Here is a 15,588-nt window from a genome sequence, read left to right as displayed (position 1 = left end):
GGGGTGAATACGTTGTTTAAATCTTTTATGAATATGGCTTAACAAATGCAGAATTAAACTAGTGTTCAATTTGTCAAGCACAAAACCTGTATAACTATGGTTCACCTATGTGCACCAAGAACTTAGGCTAAGCAATACAAGTAACTATGTGATAGAAAGATATATAACTTCAAGCACGAAGGCTATCAAAATATAAAGTGCATAAGTAAAGAGCTCGGGTATAGGAATAACCAAAGTGACGCGGAGACAATGATGTATCCCGAAGTTCACACTCTTGCGAGTACTACTCTCTGTTGGAGCGGTGTGGAGGACAAGTCACTCCAAACGCACCAAGGCCACCGTATTCTCCTAGATAATTCCCACCAAAAGAGATGTCCTCGATCCTGGAACCTTAGGGTGGTCACCGAACCGGCACAAAGCTTGGGGCTATCTCCACAACTTAATTGGAGGCTCCCAATAAATCACCACAAAGGTCTTGCCCTTGAAGAATCTCCACAACTTAATCGGAGTCCCCAATAACACCACAAAGACCACTAAGCCATTTAGGGTCCAAAGACCCAAGAGGAATAAGCTCCAGGAACAAGCCCCCGAAGTGAATATCTCATGAACTTTCACCTCCACGTATCACCGCGGAGAAGTCAAACTGATGCACCAAATGCAATGGATAGAACACCACAAAGATGCCCAAATCCTTCACTGTCAAATTTCAACGAAGCTACTAAAGCTATTGGGGGAATAAGAGATGAAGAACAAAAGAAGAGGAACACCAAATTTCTCTCCAAGATCTAGATCTAGATCTCCTCTCTGGTTTCCTCAAAAGTGAGCAAGAATCATGGAGGGATTGAGTGTGGGGAAGCTCTCATATATTCAACAACGGAGGAGAGCTTGAGGTAGAATAAGTGACCCAAAAAGATAGAGAAGAAGGCTTAAATAGGTGGCCTCAAAATTCTGCCCGTTGGGGGCTTCATGGCTGGTAGTATCGGACAGCTAGGGGCGGCAATACCGCCGGTATGAAGCAAGGAGGCGAGCGGTACGGGCACGTGAGAGAAAAGCAGCAGCGCGCAGGGGAAGGCAGGCCGGCAGTACCGGCCAGGTTGGACCGGTACTACCGGCCCCTGGTCGACGTGGCCACGCACTGGATGGGCTCCCACGCGGGAGAGAGGGGGACCGGTAACTCCGGCCGATCCCTAGCGGTACCACCAGCCGAGCCGGGGCGGTACCTCCGGCCTTGGTACTGTCCGTGCGCCCAACACCCTGGAACTTGTACTGTAAGCATGCCTCTTTAGCGGTACCAGGGTGGTACCTCGAGTCGTGCTCTGGTGGAGGTACCGACCGTGCCTGGGCGGTACCACCGGCCCCTGGCCACCCTTCCTCCTTTTCCTTCTTCTTTATCCAAATATGAGACAAAGTTAAACCACAAAATCTAGAGTTTGGAAACTCCGATCGACATGAAACCAATTTTGTTGAAAAGGAGACAACAAGAGCTACCTGGAAACTAGTGGGGGATGATTTTCTATAATTTTTAGAGTGAACCCTCTAAACCCGGAGAACCAAGAAAAACTCGAAAATCGAAAACGCAACAAATGATATATGCGAAATCCATTTTCGGTGAACTAGAGCTTGTCATGGAAATAACCACAAGCTCTAATACACCACATGGATAATATCCAAATAACAACCAAGAGATATGATGCAAGGACGCAAGGGTTTGACCGCACTCCGAATGATACGATCGAGTTACTTTGTCGAGAGCCCCTTGATAGTACGACACTTAGCCTATAAACCGGTCTCCCAACTAAACCACGCGACCGGTAAGAAGAAACCCTATCAAGAGCAAACCTTAACCTTGCACATTCCACTTGAGCTCGATGATGACGATCTTGGTTGTGAGATGGAACACCTTTCTTGATTGTGCTTTCTTGATGAAGTCTTGCGGATTGCTCCCCCATAATCCACTATGGGATAGTTTCTTCTTCGGTGCATCTTGATACGCGTAAAGCACACGTCTGTTGGGAACCCCAAGAGGAAGGTGTGATGCGTACAGCAGCAAGTTTTCCCTCAGTAAGAAACAAAGGTTATCGAACCAGTAGGAGTCAAGGAGCACGTGAAGGTTGTTGGTGGCGGAGTGTAGTGCGGCGCAACACCAGGGATTCCGGCGCCAACGTGGAACCTGCACAACACAATCAAAGTACTTTTCCCCAACGTAACAGTGAGGTTGCCAATATCACCGGCTTGCTGTAAATAAAGGATTAATTGTATAGTGCGGAAGATGATGTTTGCGAAGAACAGTAAAGAACAAGTATTGCAGTAGATTGTATTCGATGTAAAAGAATGGACCGGGGTCCACAGTTCACTAGTGGTGTCTCTCCAATAAGAAATAGCATGTTGGGTGAACAAATTATAGTTGGGCAATTGACAAATAAAGAGGGCATGACAATACACATACATATCATGATGAGTAGTGTGAAATTCAATTGGGCATTACGACAAAATACATAGACCGCTATCCAGCATGCATCTATGCCTAAAAAGTCCACCTTCAGGTTAGCATCCGCACCCCTTCCAATATTAAGTTGCAAACAACAGATAATTGCATTAAGTATGGTGCGTAATGTAATCAACACAAATATCCTTAGACAAAGCATTGATGTTTTATCCCTAGTGGCAACAGCACATCCACAACCTTAGAACTTTCTGTCACTATCCCAGATTAAATGGAGGCATGAACCCCCTATCGAGCATAAATACTCCCTCTTGGAGTTACAAGTATCAACTTGTCCAGAGCCTCTACTAGCAACGGAGAGCATGCAAGATCATAAACAACACATATATGATAGATTGATAATCAACATAACATAGTATTCCATATTCATCGGATCCCAACAAACACAACATGTAGCATTACAAATAGATGACCTTGATCATGTTAGGCAACTCACAAGATCGAACAATGATAGCACATGAGGAGAAGACGACCATCTAGCTACTGCTATGGACCCATAGTTCAGGGGTGAACTACTCACACATCAATCCGGAGGCAATCATGGTGATGAAGAGTCCTCCGGGAGATGATTCCCCTCTCCGGCAGGGTGCCGGAGGCGATCTCCTGAATCCCCCGAGATGGGATTGGCGGCGGCGTCTCTGGAAGGTTTTCCGTATCGTGGCTCTCGGTATTGGGGTTTTCGCGACGAAGGCTTTTTATAGGCGGAAGGGCAGAGTCGGAGGGCTGACGAGGGGCCCACACGCTAGGGCGGCGCGGGGCCCACCCTGGCCGCGCGGCCCTAGCGTGGCGGTGCCTCATCGCCCCACTTCGTAATCCTTTCGGTCTTCTGGAAGCTTCGTGGAAAAATAAGACCCTTGGCGTTGATTTCGTCCAATTCCGAGAATATTTCCTTTGTAGGATTTCTGAAACCAAAAACAGCATAAAACAACAACTGGCTCTTCGGCATCTTGTCAATAGGTTAGTGCCGGAAAATGCATAATAATGACATAAAGTGTGTATAAAACATGTGAGTATCATCATAAAAGTAGCATGGAACATAAGAAATTATAGATACGTTTGAGACATATCACATCTTCACATATCCATGAACACATATGAATGGAAAGCTTCATGCATGTGAGCTCTCCGAGTTGACTCATCTTGAACTTGCACCTCATTTCTTCGTATTGCAATCTTGACGCCAACTTATGGTTCAAGCATTGTCTATGGACAACTCCTATAAATATAATTCAATGCAAATATTAGTTCATAGGGATTGCCATTAATTACCAAAACCACATATAGGGGCTCCATGCTCTTTCAATCTCCGCCAAGACGGCACGAGATCAAAAGAAAAAGGAAGTAGCCAGAAATTAGGGGCAAAAAATAACTTCAAGAAAGAAAACCTTTATTGTACATAGATGATGACATGTGAGACCCATGAGCTAGCAACTTCCTCAACATTTCAGAGGCGGCATGAGATCGAAAGAAAAGGCCAGTGAACAAATATTAGGAGCCAAAAATAATCCAAAAAAGAAACTTTTATTGTACATAGAGAATGACAAATGGGTCCCATTTTGCAGCAACGGTCTCAACGTTTCAAAGGCGGCACGAGATCGAAAGAAAAAGGCAAGTGACCAAATATCAGGTGCAAAAAATAACTCCAAGAAAGGAAATATTTATTGTTCATGGAGGATGACATGCGGGTCACATTTTGCAGCAGCGATCTCAATGTTTCCAAGGCAGCACGAGATCAAAAGAAAAAGTAAGTAGCCAAAAATCAGGGGGTTAAAAAATCAAAGAAAAGAAACATTTATCGTTCAGAGAGGATGACATGCGTGACCCATGAGCCTGCAGCGTAAACGCCTCGATCGAAGAACGTGAACAAGATGGCACGATCGAGAAAAAAAACATCGGTAGAGACACTGCTATTTGGTCCCTACATCCCTGAGCGGTGCGGATTTACGTTGACTTGGCATTCACCTGAGAATTCATCATGTGCCACGTCCCGGGCCACCATATGCGACGTTTTCCATGTTTACATTGGGCTAGATGACCTAAAAAACGAGATTTTTTTTTGACATGCACCATGGTGGGAGAAAAAATTCTCGGGGATGGTGCATCAGCAACCACGACGCGACTTTAAATTCGTTAGCCATGGCAACTTTTCTTGTAGTAAACCTTGCAAGATATGCGTGGAGTTACATCTGAACGGGTCTTTTACCTAACCCTGTAAGAGAAATTGTAAACAAGTAAACCCCTGTAAACTCCTCCACCACAATTATATAAAGGCCATCTTTCTCTCTCTCAAAAAAGAAATCTCAATACAAATTACTTCATATTTTAGGCTACATATTTTTTATATAGGTTTGTTAATTTCGTGTAGCCTAGAATACAAATCAGTTTGCATTGAGATTTTACACCATTGTAGCATACACAATTAACTATCTTTGTAATTTTATTTCGTGTTTTTCTAAAACTTTAGAACACGAATTCCGAGCTCCAAAACGCCACACTCCGCATAGTTAACTATTTGTAGAATCTTTAACGCAAAATTGTGTATGATATATATTTACCATTGATTTTTGAGTCGTACGTGTCATGATAGTATGATACGGTATCATGGTATCACTATCATCTCTATTTACCAATTATCGTGATGCATTCGCATTTTGTGGAAGCACAAATCGAATGTGAAGAAGATGTGTTGCACCGACCAGGTGATCGTCGACGCGCGGGTGACACGTACCATGTAGACCGAGCCACGCGCACCTACATGAAGTTCCACGTTTAACATTTCGATGCCACGTCAAAAGATCATCAGTCCGCAAACTCCTGCCCAAACCAATTCGGAATTCGAGCGCTAACAAATGGTGAAAATTTCGAGACGAGGGCGCCAAACGATAGATAGACACCTGGGGACCCCCCATGGAGGTTTGGAGATTTGCAGAGCGAGTAGCTCACAGTTTGGGGCCTTTTTTCCCTTTCCCCGGTCGGCAACCAAAATTTCCCCCCATTCCGTCCCACCTCCGCGCTTCTTTTTCACTCCTTCTTTTCCTCTTCGCCCTCTCAAAACCCAAATCCAAAGCGAGAGCGCCAAACAAATCGAATACCCTCCCTCCATCTCGCCCACCCGCCACGCCACGATCCGGGGGTCCTCGTCCCCGCCTCCACCGCGCGTCTCCCGAGCAGCATAGCCGACCTCCTCCGCCTGTCGCGGGCTCCCCGACGACACCCGCCTCGCCCGCCCGCCCGCTCCCGCCGCGGCGGACCATCCCGGTAAGATCCAAAGCTTCCTACTACGGTTTTCTATTGCTCTGTTTCCGCGTTCGTCTCAGCTGACTCCGTAGCGGCTGAGGCGAGGGTTTCTGCAAATACGGTGGGGCGGGCGGTGCCGCCGTAGGCCGTAGCGTAGCGACCGATGCACTCGGCGCTGGGCGGGGATTGGGTAACTGAGCGGGGCTTGGAGGGGATTTGTCTGCGACAGACGCCGGTCTTGGAAAAACCACACACGGGGCGTCGATTCCAGAAAAAAATTGGGGTACCGGAGACCGTAACGGGGTTTCTTGAATATTGGGGGTTTCCAGGCGATGCAGCCATTTGGTCAGTAAAGCACGCATCCTTCTGCTTTTCCTCATTTTCGAGCTACTGCCTAAGAGGAAGCAACGTGGGTTCGCGTGTTCACTGATTCGGTATATGCCCCTGCAAATTGCTTTCCGTGTTCTTCTGCTTTACTTTGCATTGGGTATACTATCTGCAATATCTGGGGTTATGCGTTTGCTGCTTAGACCGTGGTACAACACTAGTTACACTACATTATATCGCCTTCTATCTATAGTCCGGTGTTCTAACTGCTAACTTATCATTATTATGCACAATCTTCCTTCTCCCCCCTTTTTGTAATGCTGCAGATTAGTTTATATCCACACTCTGCTGCCTGATTGTTTTTACTAGTATCCTAGATTCTTTCTCCAGTGCACCACGACTCCTAGAGACACATTCTTTTATATCCTACCTTATGTATTAGCTTGTTGGAGTCATACTAATTGTGCTTCCCTATCGTGTAGGTTGGGTCACAGGTCCAATGCCTCTCCTCAACAAGAAACCTTTCTCCTTGCTGGAGCCCCCAAAGGACTTGGACCCTGAGCAGGCGGTTTTCCAAATTCGCTTCACCAAGGAGATATTCCTAGATTACCAGTATCCTCTTTCACTGCACTGCCGCAGCTTAATTCATCTTCGGTTTTCATATATTTAGGATTAGTAATCCTTGTTGCTGTTTATGCCTTCTACATCTGCACTGGAATATGTCAACCCTGATGTTGGTTCCAAACTTCCAATGTGTCTGCCCTTAACAATTGGTCACCAGAGAATATGTTAAGAGGCTGAACCTTTATCGCCAGAGAGTTTGGACATGTAACGTGTCTGGGAAATCCAATTTGACTTTTGAAGAAGCTTTGGTGTCTGAGCACCAGGCGATGGAGAAGGCTCAGAACTTACCGACAGAGATAATGGCTCATGTTCTCAGGATGACTCAGTACAGTAAGTTCAAATATTTCCGGATGATTTTGTGCAAATGCTTCACTTGATTAGAATGACAACATATTAAGTGTCACCTTTTCTTTCAGGCACCCTTGGCCTAGTTGAGCTTGTCAACAAGATATATGTTGCTCTCCAGGAAGATGTATTTGAAGGAATAGAGTTGCATGCTAAAAAGGATGATGCTGAGGCTCCCTGCAAGATTTTGAAGATTTTAGATTCTGGTGACACAAAGTTGTATGAGGTGGGCTGGATTCGTCAAGGCAAGAGCAAGACTGTGATCAACACGTCAGTAGTCAAAGCTACAGATCTGAAACGCCGCAGGGCGCCTGTTAGCAGGAATATTCTGAAGCTTTTGATCCGAGATTCAACATCACATAGTACCCCATGGATTCTACATGAACATCTTGCCAAGAAATATGGCATATCCATGGAGCCCCCTAGTGACATAATGGTAAGCATTCTCTTGCGTATATTACTTCTCATGTATGTTATAATACTGAAACTAGCTTTCTTCTTCTAGTATGGTGAAGGTTTGCAAAAGAAAGGGAGGAAAAGGCATGACTGTGTAACCATTGAAGATGGGAGAAAAAAGTCCAAGAAAGGTGATTCAGTTGAACTTGCACCATCTGCTGTAATAATTTTGTTAGCAGGTTTTTGACATTCGCCCTTGCTGATTTTTGTATGTTTGCCAGACGAGGGACATGCATCTGTGCCAATTAAGTACCCAATAGATGATCTCTTAGTAAGCCCTGCTGCAGATGATCCTGCTTTGTTGAAGAGACCTCCTCTGGTTACAGATTTTGGGATACCAAGAAATTCTGTGGGAGATTTACTTATGGTATGGGACTTCTGCTTATCGTTTGGGAGGGTTCTGAATCTGTACCCGTTTTCACTAGCAGATCTGGAGAATGCAATTTGCCACAAAGAAAGCAATGCTCTTATTGTGGAAATACATTCAGCACTGTTCCGTTTGCTTATTGAGGATGACGCTGATTATTTTACAGCTCCGCAGACCAACAAAAGGAAATCAAAGGTTTTCCTTTTACCTGTTAAATTAGCCTTGTCTCGCTTCCTTTCCATCCACTGAATATACCTAATTTCTTCTATTTGTATGCTCCTCTGCAGTTAAGTTCAGAAAAATGGGCTGAATATCTTAGTTTTTTCTTGGAGAAGACAGAGATTGAAGAACTATCCTGTAACTCTGGGGCTGTAAGAAGGGGTTACTATGGTTCTATAGACGCTGATATAAAACTTAAGATTCTCCAGGAACTAGTCGAAGAAGCTATTGCAACTGATGCTATAAGAGAGAAACTAAGTGAGCGGGTGGAGCAGCAACAGGCTCTTGTTGCAACAAAAAGAGAGATTGCCAGAAAGGAGAGAGAAGAGAAAAACAAAAACAGTAAAGATGAGAACAATGATGTTGTACAAGATGGCAACGAGTGTGTTGATGAGCAGCGTAAGGGGAAAGAAGAAAGCGATAAGATAGATGTTTCCGCAAGCAAGACGGAAAGAAAATTGCATCTGGTAAGCACCTGACTCCAGTTTACTCATGTGTGAATGCATCTCTCTATGGATTTAACATGTTTCATTGTCACTGACTGCTATTTATCAAATCCGAAATATATTTGCAGGTGCGACACCTTGAAACTGAGAAGGCAAAATTATCCATCCGTGCCAGCCCTCTTGGGAAAGACAGACACTATAATAGGTACTGGTTTTTCAAACGTGAAGGAAGGCTTTTTGTTGAAAGTGCAGATTGCAAAGAATGGGGATACTACAGCACGAAGGAAGAGGTAATTGCTATTGCTCTGACTGTTAAGAGAGTTCGTTAAGGCTTTCGGTAGCTATGGCTGTTTAACTATATGCTAATTTTGAATGACAGCTTGATGTGCTCATGAGCTCACTAAATGTGAAAGGTATACGAGAGAGAGCTCTCAAAGTGCAGCTGGAGAAGTTCTATAATAGCATAAGGTACATAGATTACGATCTTTACAACTGGTTACTGTTGGGTTTATTTTTTTGTTGGTTGCAGAAAAGGTACTTATATGGTAGAAGCAAACATCGTTGCCTTCATTATGTCTTTTCTCTCAAATGCCTATTTGCTCTCTTGTTATAGTTAGTGCACATGTTCTATTATAACTGGAAAGAACATGGGTTCATCTCATAAGCCACCTACTTTGTTTCCTTGATTATGGAAGACTTCTTCCAAAGCTTTGATGTTCAGTTGTCTAGTGCTAGAAGGTCCACAATGATTTGATTCTGATCATCCAATAATCTTGTTACAGACTTGCAATCTTATATCATTTACATTCAGTAATAGCAAAATGGACATGGCACTGTTGCAATTTCATCAATGAAGTGTCGACTAACCCTTTTTCTCTACATGTTGCAGCAATGCGCTAGAGAAGCGATTGAAAGAGATCACTCACAAAATATCACTCGAGGAGGCTGTGCTGCGCCGTTCCACCCGTGTTCGAGCTCCGCCAAGGGACAGCCCTTCCATGGCGTTCCTGAAGTATGTCAACAAATGGAACGAACACTAAGCTATTGGATGACATTGTTTGCGCTAGGAGATTATGATGGCCTTGTGGGGGCGTTCTCTGTGCTCTGCATTCCCTGTGGCTGTTCCTGGAGGCTGGAGACATGGTCCACCCAGCCATCTTGGGATCTTGGTTTGCAAGATTGCAGAGTGCACAAATGGGGGGACTTATTTCTGCCTCCCCTGGAGCTAGTACGCCCTCTAGAGCTAGCATTTGAAATATATCCTTCTTAGAGCAATGTATCTTAGCTGTAATAAGAGAATATGGTACTAGAGCATTAGTGACCGTAGGAATATGTATGCTGGTTTTCTTATGTTAATCTTATATGTCACCAGGGCACGTTTCTCTGGGTGTAATTTTACTTTTGGCAGGAGTTGCAAGGGAATGCGTAGTTTCTTTTTCTTTCTGGAACAAAGAATGTAGTAACAGTCTGTCCCTTGACTTCAAGGGCAAACGTGTCTTCATCTAAGTCCCCAAGGTTACTATCTCTGTTCTATAATTCTTGACGTGGTTTTATTTTAAATTTGTCATTGACTCTCTTCAACAGATCTTTGAATTGGCCACCCAACACGATCTTCTACACAAGATTAGAGGAAGAGGAAACATCATTAGAACTTCTATATGTGGATGATGTGGTGGCTTTTGTGGCTCCCTACAAAGAGGAAATTACTAATCGAGGCCTCTGGCCTTTGACACATTTCCAAAAGAGCTTGATGGTGCCAATAAAATGTCATAAGAGCATCTCCAACAGATGCGCTATATAGGCCGCGCGGCATAAAAACGTCCGGTATAGCGCGCGCGGGAGGGAATGTGGCGCTCCAGCAGGCGCGGTAAACGGCGCGGCGCTGTAAAATTTTTAGGGCGCGCGGCGTTTTGCACAAACCGGAGCGGCATATCTGGCGCGTCGGCTACAGCGCGCGGCAACGCTCGTCCAAGCGCGAAAAAACCAACGGCTGGAAATTTCCTCCCCCCCGCGCCCGCGCCCTCATTTCCCCACCTACCGCCGGCGCGAAATCCAGCCGCCGCCGGTCGACTCCGCGGCCGCCCCCGCTTCTGCGCGCTGCCGCGCCGTAGATCCGCGTCGCCCGCACCTCCTCCTGGCAGCAGCGGACGCTCCGCCGCACTGTGTCGCTCGCGCTGCCGCCAGCGACAAGTTGTACTCGGCGCTCCTTCTCCGCGGCCCCCTTCGCGCCGCCGTCGCGTTCTCCTCCGCGCAGGCGTCGCCATGTCGTCCTCGTCGTCCTCGAGCTTGCTAGCAACATGGCGCGCCCATGGTGCTCGCCCATTTGCTCGCAAGGTATGAACCTCCGCCGGCCGGCCTCTATTAGTCGCCAATTATCTAAAATAGTTCATAGTGAAGTAATTTTATACATATGTTTGTAGAGTTCATCATATGATTCATCGGATGACGAGTTCGACCAAGAAGAAGAGGAGAACATATCGATACTATTAGCATACCGCGCCGTTAAGAGGCCAAAATTTGGTGGATCGGTGTTCGGTAGACAGAAGTTGTGGAGAGAAAGGATTGAAGGGCATGAGAAGTTGATGCGGTCGTATTTCAATGAGAATCCGATTTTCCCCGAAAGCTATTTTCGGCGGCGTTTCCGGATGAGTCTCAACTTGTTCAAGCACATTGCAACGGAGGTCACCAAATATGATCGCTTCTTTGAGCAAAGGAGGAATGCCGCCGGAGAACTTGGTCATAGCACATATCAAAAGGTGACCGCCGCCTTGCGTATGTTGGCATATGGTATACCGGCGGATCTTATTGATGATCATTTGGCCATGGGAGAGAGCACTTCTATCTTGTGTGTGAAGCGCTTTGTCGTTGCAATTGTCAATGCCTTTGGCTCCATATACTTGAGAGCCCCCAATGCTCAAGACACGGCAAGACTTTTGGAGATCAACGCCAACCGGGGGTTTCCCGGTATGCTTGGTTCCATTGATTGCATGCATTGGAGTTGGAAGAATTGTCCAGCGGCATGGCATGGACAATTCAAAGGCTACAAGAAGGATGCCACCATAGTACTTGAAGCGGTGGCCGACCAAGAGACTTGGATATGGCATGCTTTCTTTGGAATGCCCGGATCTTGCAATGACATCAATGTTCTTCAACGGTCACCACTAATGACAAGACTTGCAATGCGGGAAGGTCCATTGGTGGAGTTTGAAGCAAATGGCCACAAGTACAACTATGTCTACTTCCTCGCCGATGGCATATATCCAAGGTGGCAAACTTTTGTGAAGCCAATTATTCAACCAAGAGGTAAGAAGCAAACCCAATTCCACAATGCACAAGCGGCGGCTAGGAAAGATGTAGAGAGAGCATTTGGGATTTTGCAAGCCCAATTTGCCATTGTTAGAGGACCGGCTAGATTTTGGGACCAAGATTGCCTTTGGTATATCATGACCGCGTGTGTAATCATGCACAACATGATTATAGAGGATGATCGTGGAAAAGATGTGGATCATACCCACTACGACTTGATGGGGGTTCCCGTGCAAGTGAGGAGATCCGCACATAGGATTGCCCGATTCATTGCCTCATACCATGCCATTCGGTGCAACGACACACATGATGAGCTTCAAAAAGATCTCATGGAAGAATGGTGGAATTGGAATGGACAACAATAGTTGCATATTTGTTGTATTTGTTTGTAAACTATGTGTTGTATTGTCTGAAAACCATGTTGTATTGTTGTATGTTGGACGTGTTGTATTTGGTGTGAAGTATTGTTGTCAACAATGTATTGTATTTGGATGGTACAATTTATTTGTGAATTTTTATATATTGTTTGATCTTGTTGGATGCATACTTGTGCGTGTTTGTTGTTTGCGCCGCGCCCGCGCGCTGCAAAATGGCGCGTCCGGCGGAGGTGCTATTTTACCGCGCCAACGCGCGCTGCAAAATGGCGCACCCGGCGGGGGAGAAATCGCTCCGGCGCGCGGCAACGGTTTACAGCGCGCATAATCTGAGGTTTAGCGCGCCGCGATATAGCGCGCCTGCTGGAGATGCTCTAACATAGATCTTATGAGGTACTTCGTGACTTGCTGGCGATCCATGCATCCTTTCCTATAAGGCGGACGCTAGGCGTCGGTCGCCGGATGGGACGACCGAAAATCGGTCGTTCTCCACGCCGTACGATCAAGATCCGACGTCCGAAATTTACCGCGGTACGAGATTTGCATTTTGCCCCCTGTTTTTCTGAAACTTAACCCGCGGTCCTTATACTAAGTATTACAACAAAATATCTCACTTCGCTTACAAAAAATATGTACTATTACAACAAAAAAATTACAAAAAATATAAACAAAATAGTATTATAAAAAAATGGTTAAACAACAATTGTTTTGCTATAGGTTGGTTTACAACAAAAATTGACAACAATTACAATAAAAAATCAAAAGCTATAACAACAAAAAACATGTGTTCGTGGCTGTGAAAATTTGATTGAAAATAACACATTATATATATATCAAATTACAACAAAAATCACCAGCTATTTTTACCAAAAATTATTAGCGATTACAACAAAATAATTTATAGCAAACGTCCAGGTGAACATTACAACATCTCTGACATGATTTCTCTATAACTTTTATATGCATTTGTTACAAAACTAACGAACATATACAACATCTCTACGAAAAAAGTATCCATGACTAAAACAATTACACCAAAAATCACAAATAATTACAATAAAAAAGTCATCCGTTTACAACGTATCAAGAAACACACATTTTCGTAACATATCACTTAGAAAAATCTTACAAAATATGTCGTGTGAGTTTACACCAAATTTTTTATCTAATTGTTACAAATCTGGAAACAATACTGTACATTTCTTAAAAAAAAGCAACACTCCAGTTTGAGCCGAAAACCAGGCCCATAAAGGGCCGCGCGGAGCGAGGGACGACGACCGATCGCTGGCGAGCGATCGGTTGCCGGATCTGAAGCGTTTTCCTTCCTATAAAGTATTTATGCATCTATTCCTTGATGTGGTAAATAAAGAGGGTCGATTTCTAACTGCTTGAGAATAAGATAGCTGGAAAGCTAGTCATTTGGGATGAGAAGAATATCAATGTGGCGGGCCAGGTGGCCCTTATCAAATCCGTTCTCACCGCGAAAGCAATCTTCCACATCACCCCACTCATCATCCCTTTGGGTTATCTTGCTACCATGAATAAAACTGAGCGTGCTTTTTTGTGGTTGACACTAGGGAGGTTTCTATGATGAATGTAAGTTGAATTGGGAGCCAGCGTGTAGGCCTACCAATCTTGGAGGGTTGGGGGATACTACATCTTGAGAGGTTCGCGAGGGCCCTTCCGTTACAGTTGCCTTGGTTTGAGTGGCGTGATGGGTTGGTATGGCCGTATGGATAATCCTTGTAACTCGGTGGACATGGATCTCTTCTATGCCGCCACCACCATCTTCATCGGCAACAAGAAAAGTGCACCTTTTTGGGACCCCCTTTGGCTACATGGAAAAAAGGCCAAAGATATTGCTCCTCGGAGTACATTTGGCTATGGGGCCAACTCAGTGGCATTCAACTTCATGAGGACATTGAAGACACTAGCTTGGTCCTCGAACCTCACGGGCAACGGAGAATACTCCTCATCCTGGCATATAATGCTCAACTTTTTTTTAGGTCACCCTCACGAGTATGAACAAGTTAGTTTGGAAGGCTTTGGCAGTTCCAAAAGTACTTTTTTTTTGCTTGGTTGGCTATTTGGAATAGGATTTGGATGACGGATCGCCTTGAAAAGAGAGGATGAAACAATTGTGGCTTTTTCCTCCTTTGCAAACAAACACAAGAGATGAGGATATAGTTATTCTCCCATTGCCGGTATACCAAGAGGCTTTGGGGCATTGTCAAGGATTGGCTGGGGCTTCTATCCATCAAGACCCATGAGTGGATGAAGGACATTTCTCTCAAGGGTTGGTGGACAAGCATGTCTGGCAAGGACAATCCGGACAATCCAAACCACAAAGCTATGGCCTCCTTCACTTTGCTAATTAGTTAAACGGTTTGGAACTTTGGTTTTTTCAAATTCTTATCCTTAATTAATGAATGGTGGAAAATATTTTGCCTCACCTCAACTTTTGTTTATGATGTTATTTCTCTAAGCTTAGACATGTTTGTGATTCCTGCTTGCGATTCTAAGGGCGCATTTGGTAGGTTGTATGATTTTTTTGGTCCAGTCTAGCAGTGCCGGGTGGACATAGCTGGGCAAAAACAGGCACTGGGCCATGTCGTGCAACATGTTTGATAGCCTGCATGAAAATGGCTTGCATTGGTTGGGCCACTATCCACCCTTATTTGGTAGGCTGTGTATCTTCTATTTGGTCCTTGCAATGCAGAATAATCTTGTTTAGGTGCCAACTTTAGGTCCATTATGGTTGCCATGTACCACATTTGGTGAGCTTACCATCCATTTATAGCATGAGCAAAATGTTTCTACATGATAGTGTATGGATTCGTAGCATGGAAAACAAAAATTTCCTACCGCAAGAACGAATAACAAGCCAAGATCTAATCTAGTAGATGGTAGCAACGAGATGAAGATCATCATACCCTTGAAGATCGCTAAGCGTTAACGAGATTAGATCTCGTGGTTGATGTAGTCGATCACTTGCCGCTTGCAAAAACGCGTAGAAGATCTTGACGGTGCCACAGTCGGGCATCACGTTCGGTGTTTATGACGATGTCCTTCTCCCCATTCCAGCGGGCAGCGGATGTAGTAGATCCTCCTCAGAATCCCGACAGCACGATGGCGTGGTGGCGGTGGTGGTGGAGATCTCCGGCAGGGCTTCGCCTAAGCACCGCGGGAGTAACGGGAGGAGGGGGTGGCTAAGGTTTGGGGAGAGGGGGCACTTGGGGCGCGGGCCTTGGGTGCCCTTGGGTGGTGCGGCTGAAGTGGTGGTCAGCCCCCTCCATCTCTCCCTCATTATATAGGTGGAACCCCATGGGTTAGCCCAAAGATTCGAATAAGAGTCCAACTCAAAACTTACCATATGGGTGAAAC

General features: G+C 45.1%; 1 protein-coding gene across 1 annotated transcript; it reads left to right on the top strand.

The window, feature by feature from the left end:
• Window positions 1-5,583: 5,583 nt before the first annotated feature.
• On the top strand, window positions 5,584-10,060 carry LOC127334489 (uncharacterized). The gene is made up of 10 exons (XM_051360952.2): window positions 5,584-5,761; window positions 6,550-6,679; window positions 6,849-7,021; window positions 7,108-7,472; window positions 7,542-7,623; window positions 7,714-8,054; window positions 8,147-8,545; window positions 8,653-8,814; window positions 8,904-8,992; window positions 9,414-10,060. The coding sequence occupies exons 2-10, from the start codon at window positions 6,567-6,569 to the stop codon at window positions 9,562-9,564; spliced, it is 1,875 nt and encodes a 624-aa protein (XP_051216912.1). The 5' UTR covers window positions 5,584-5,761; window positions 6,550-6,566; the 3' UTR covers window positions 9,565-10,060.
• Window positions 10,061-15,588: the final 5,528 nt, after the last annotated feature.

This window comes from Lolium perenne, chromosome 6, assembly GCF_019359855.2.
Source record: "Lolium perenne isolate Kyuss_39 chromosome 6, Kyuss_2.0, whole genome shotgun sequence".
In the NCBI taxonomy this organism is placed as follows: Eukaryota; Viridiplantae; Streptophyta; class Magnoliopsida; order Poales; family Poaceae; genus Lolium; species Lolium perenne.
This window is presented reverse-complemented; position numbering and strand designations above follow the sequence as displayed.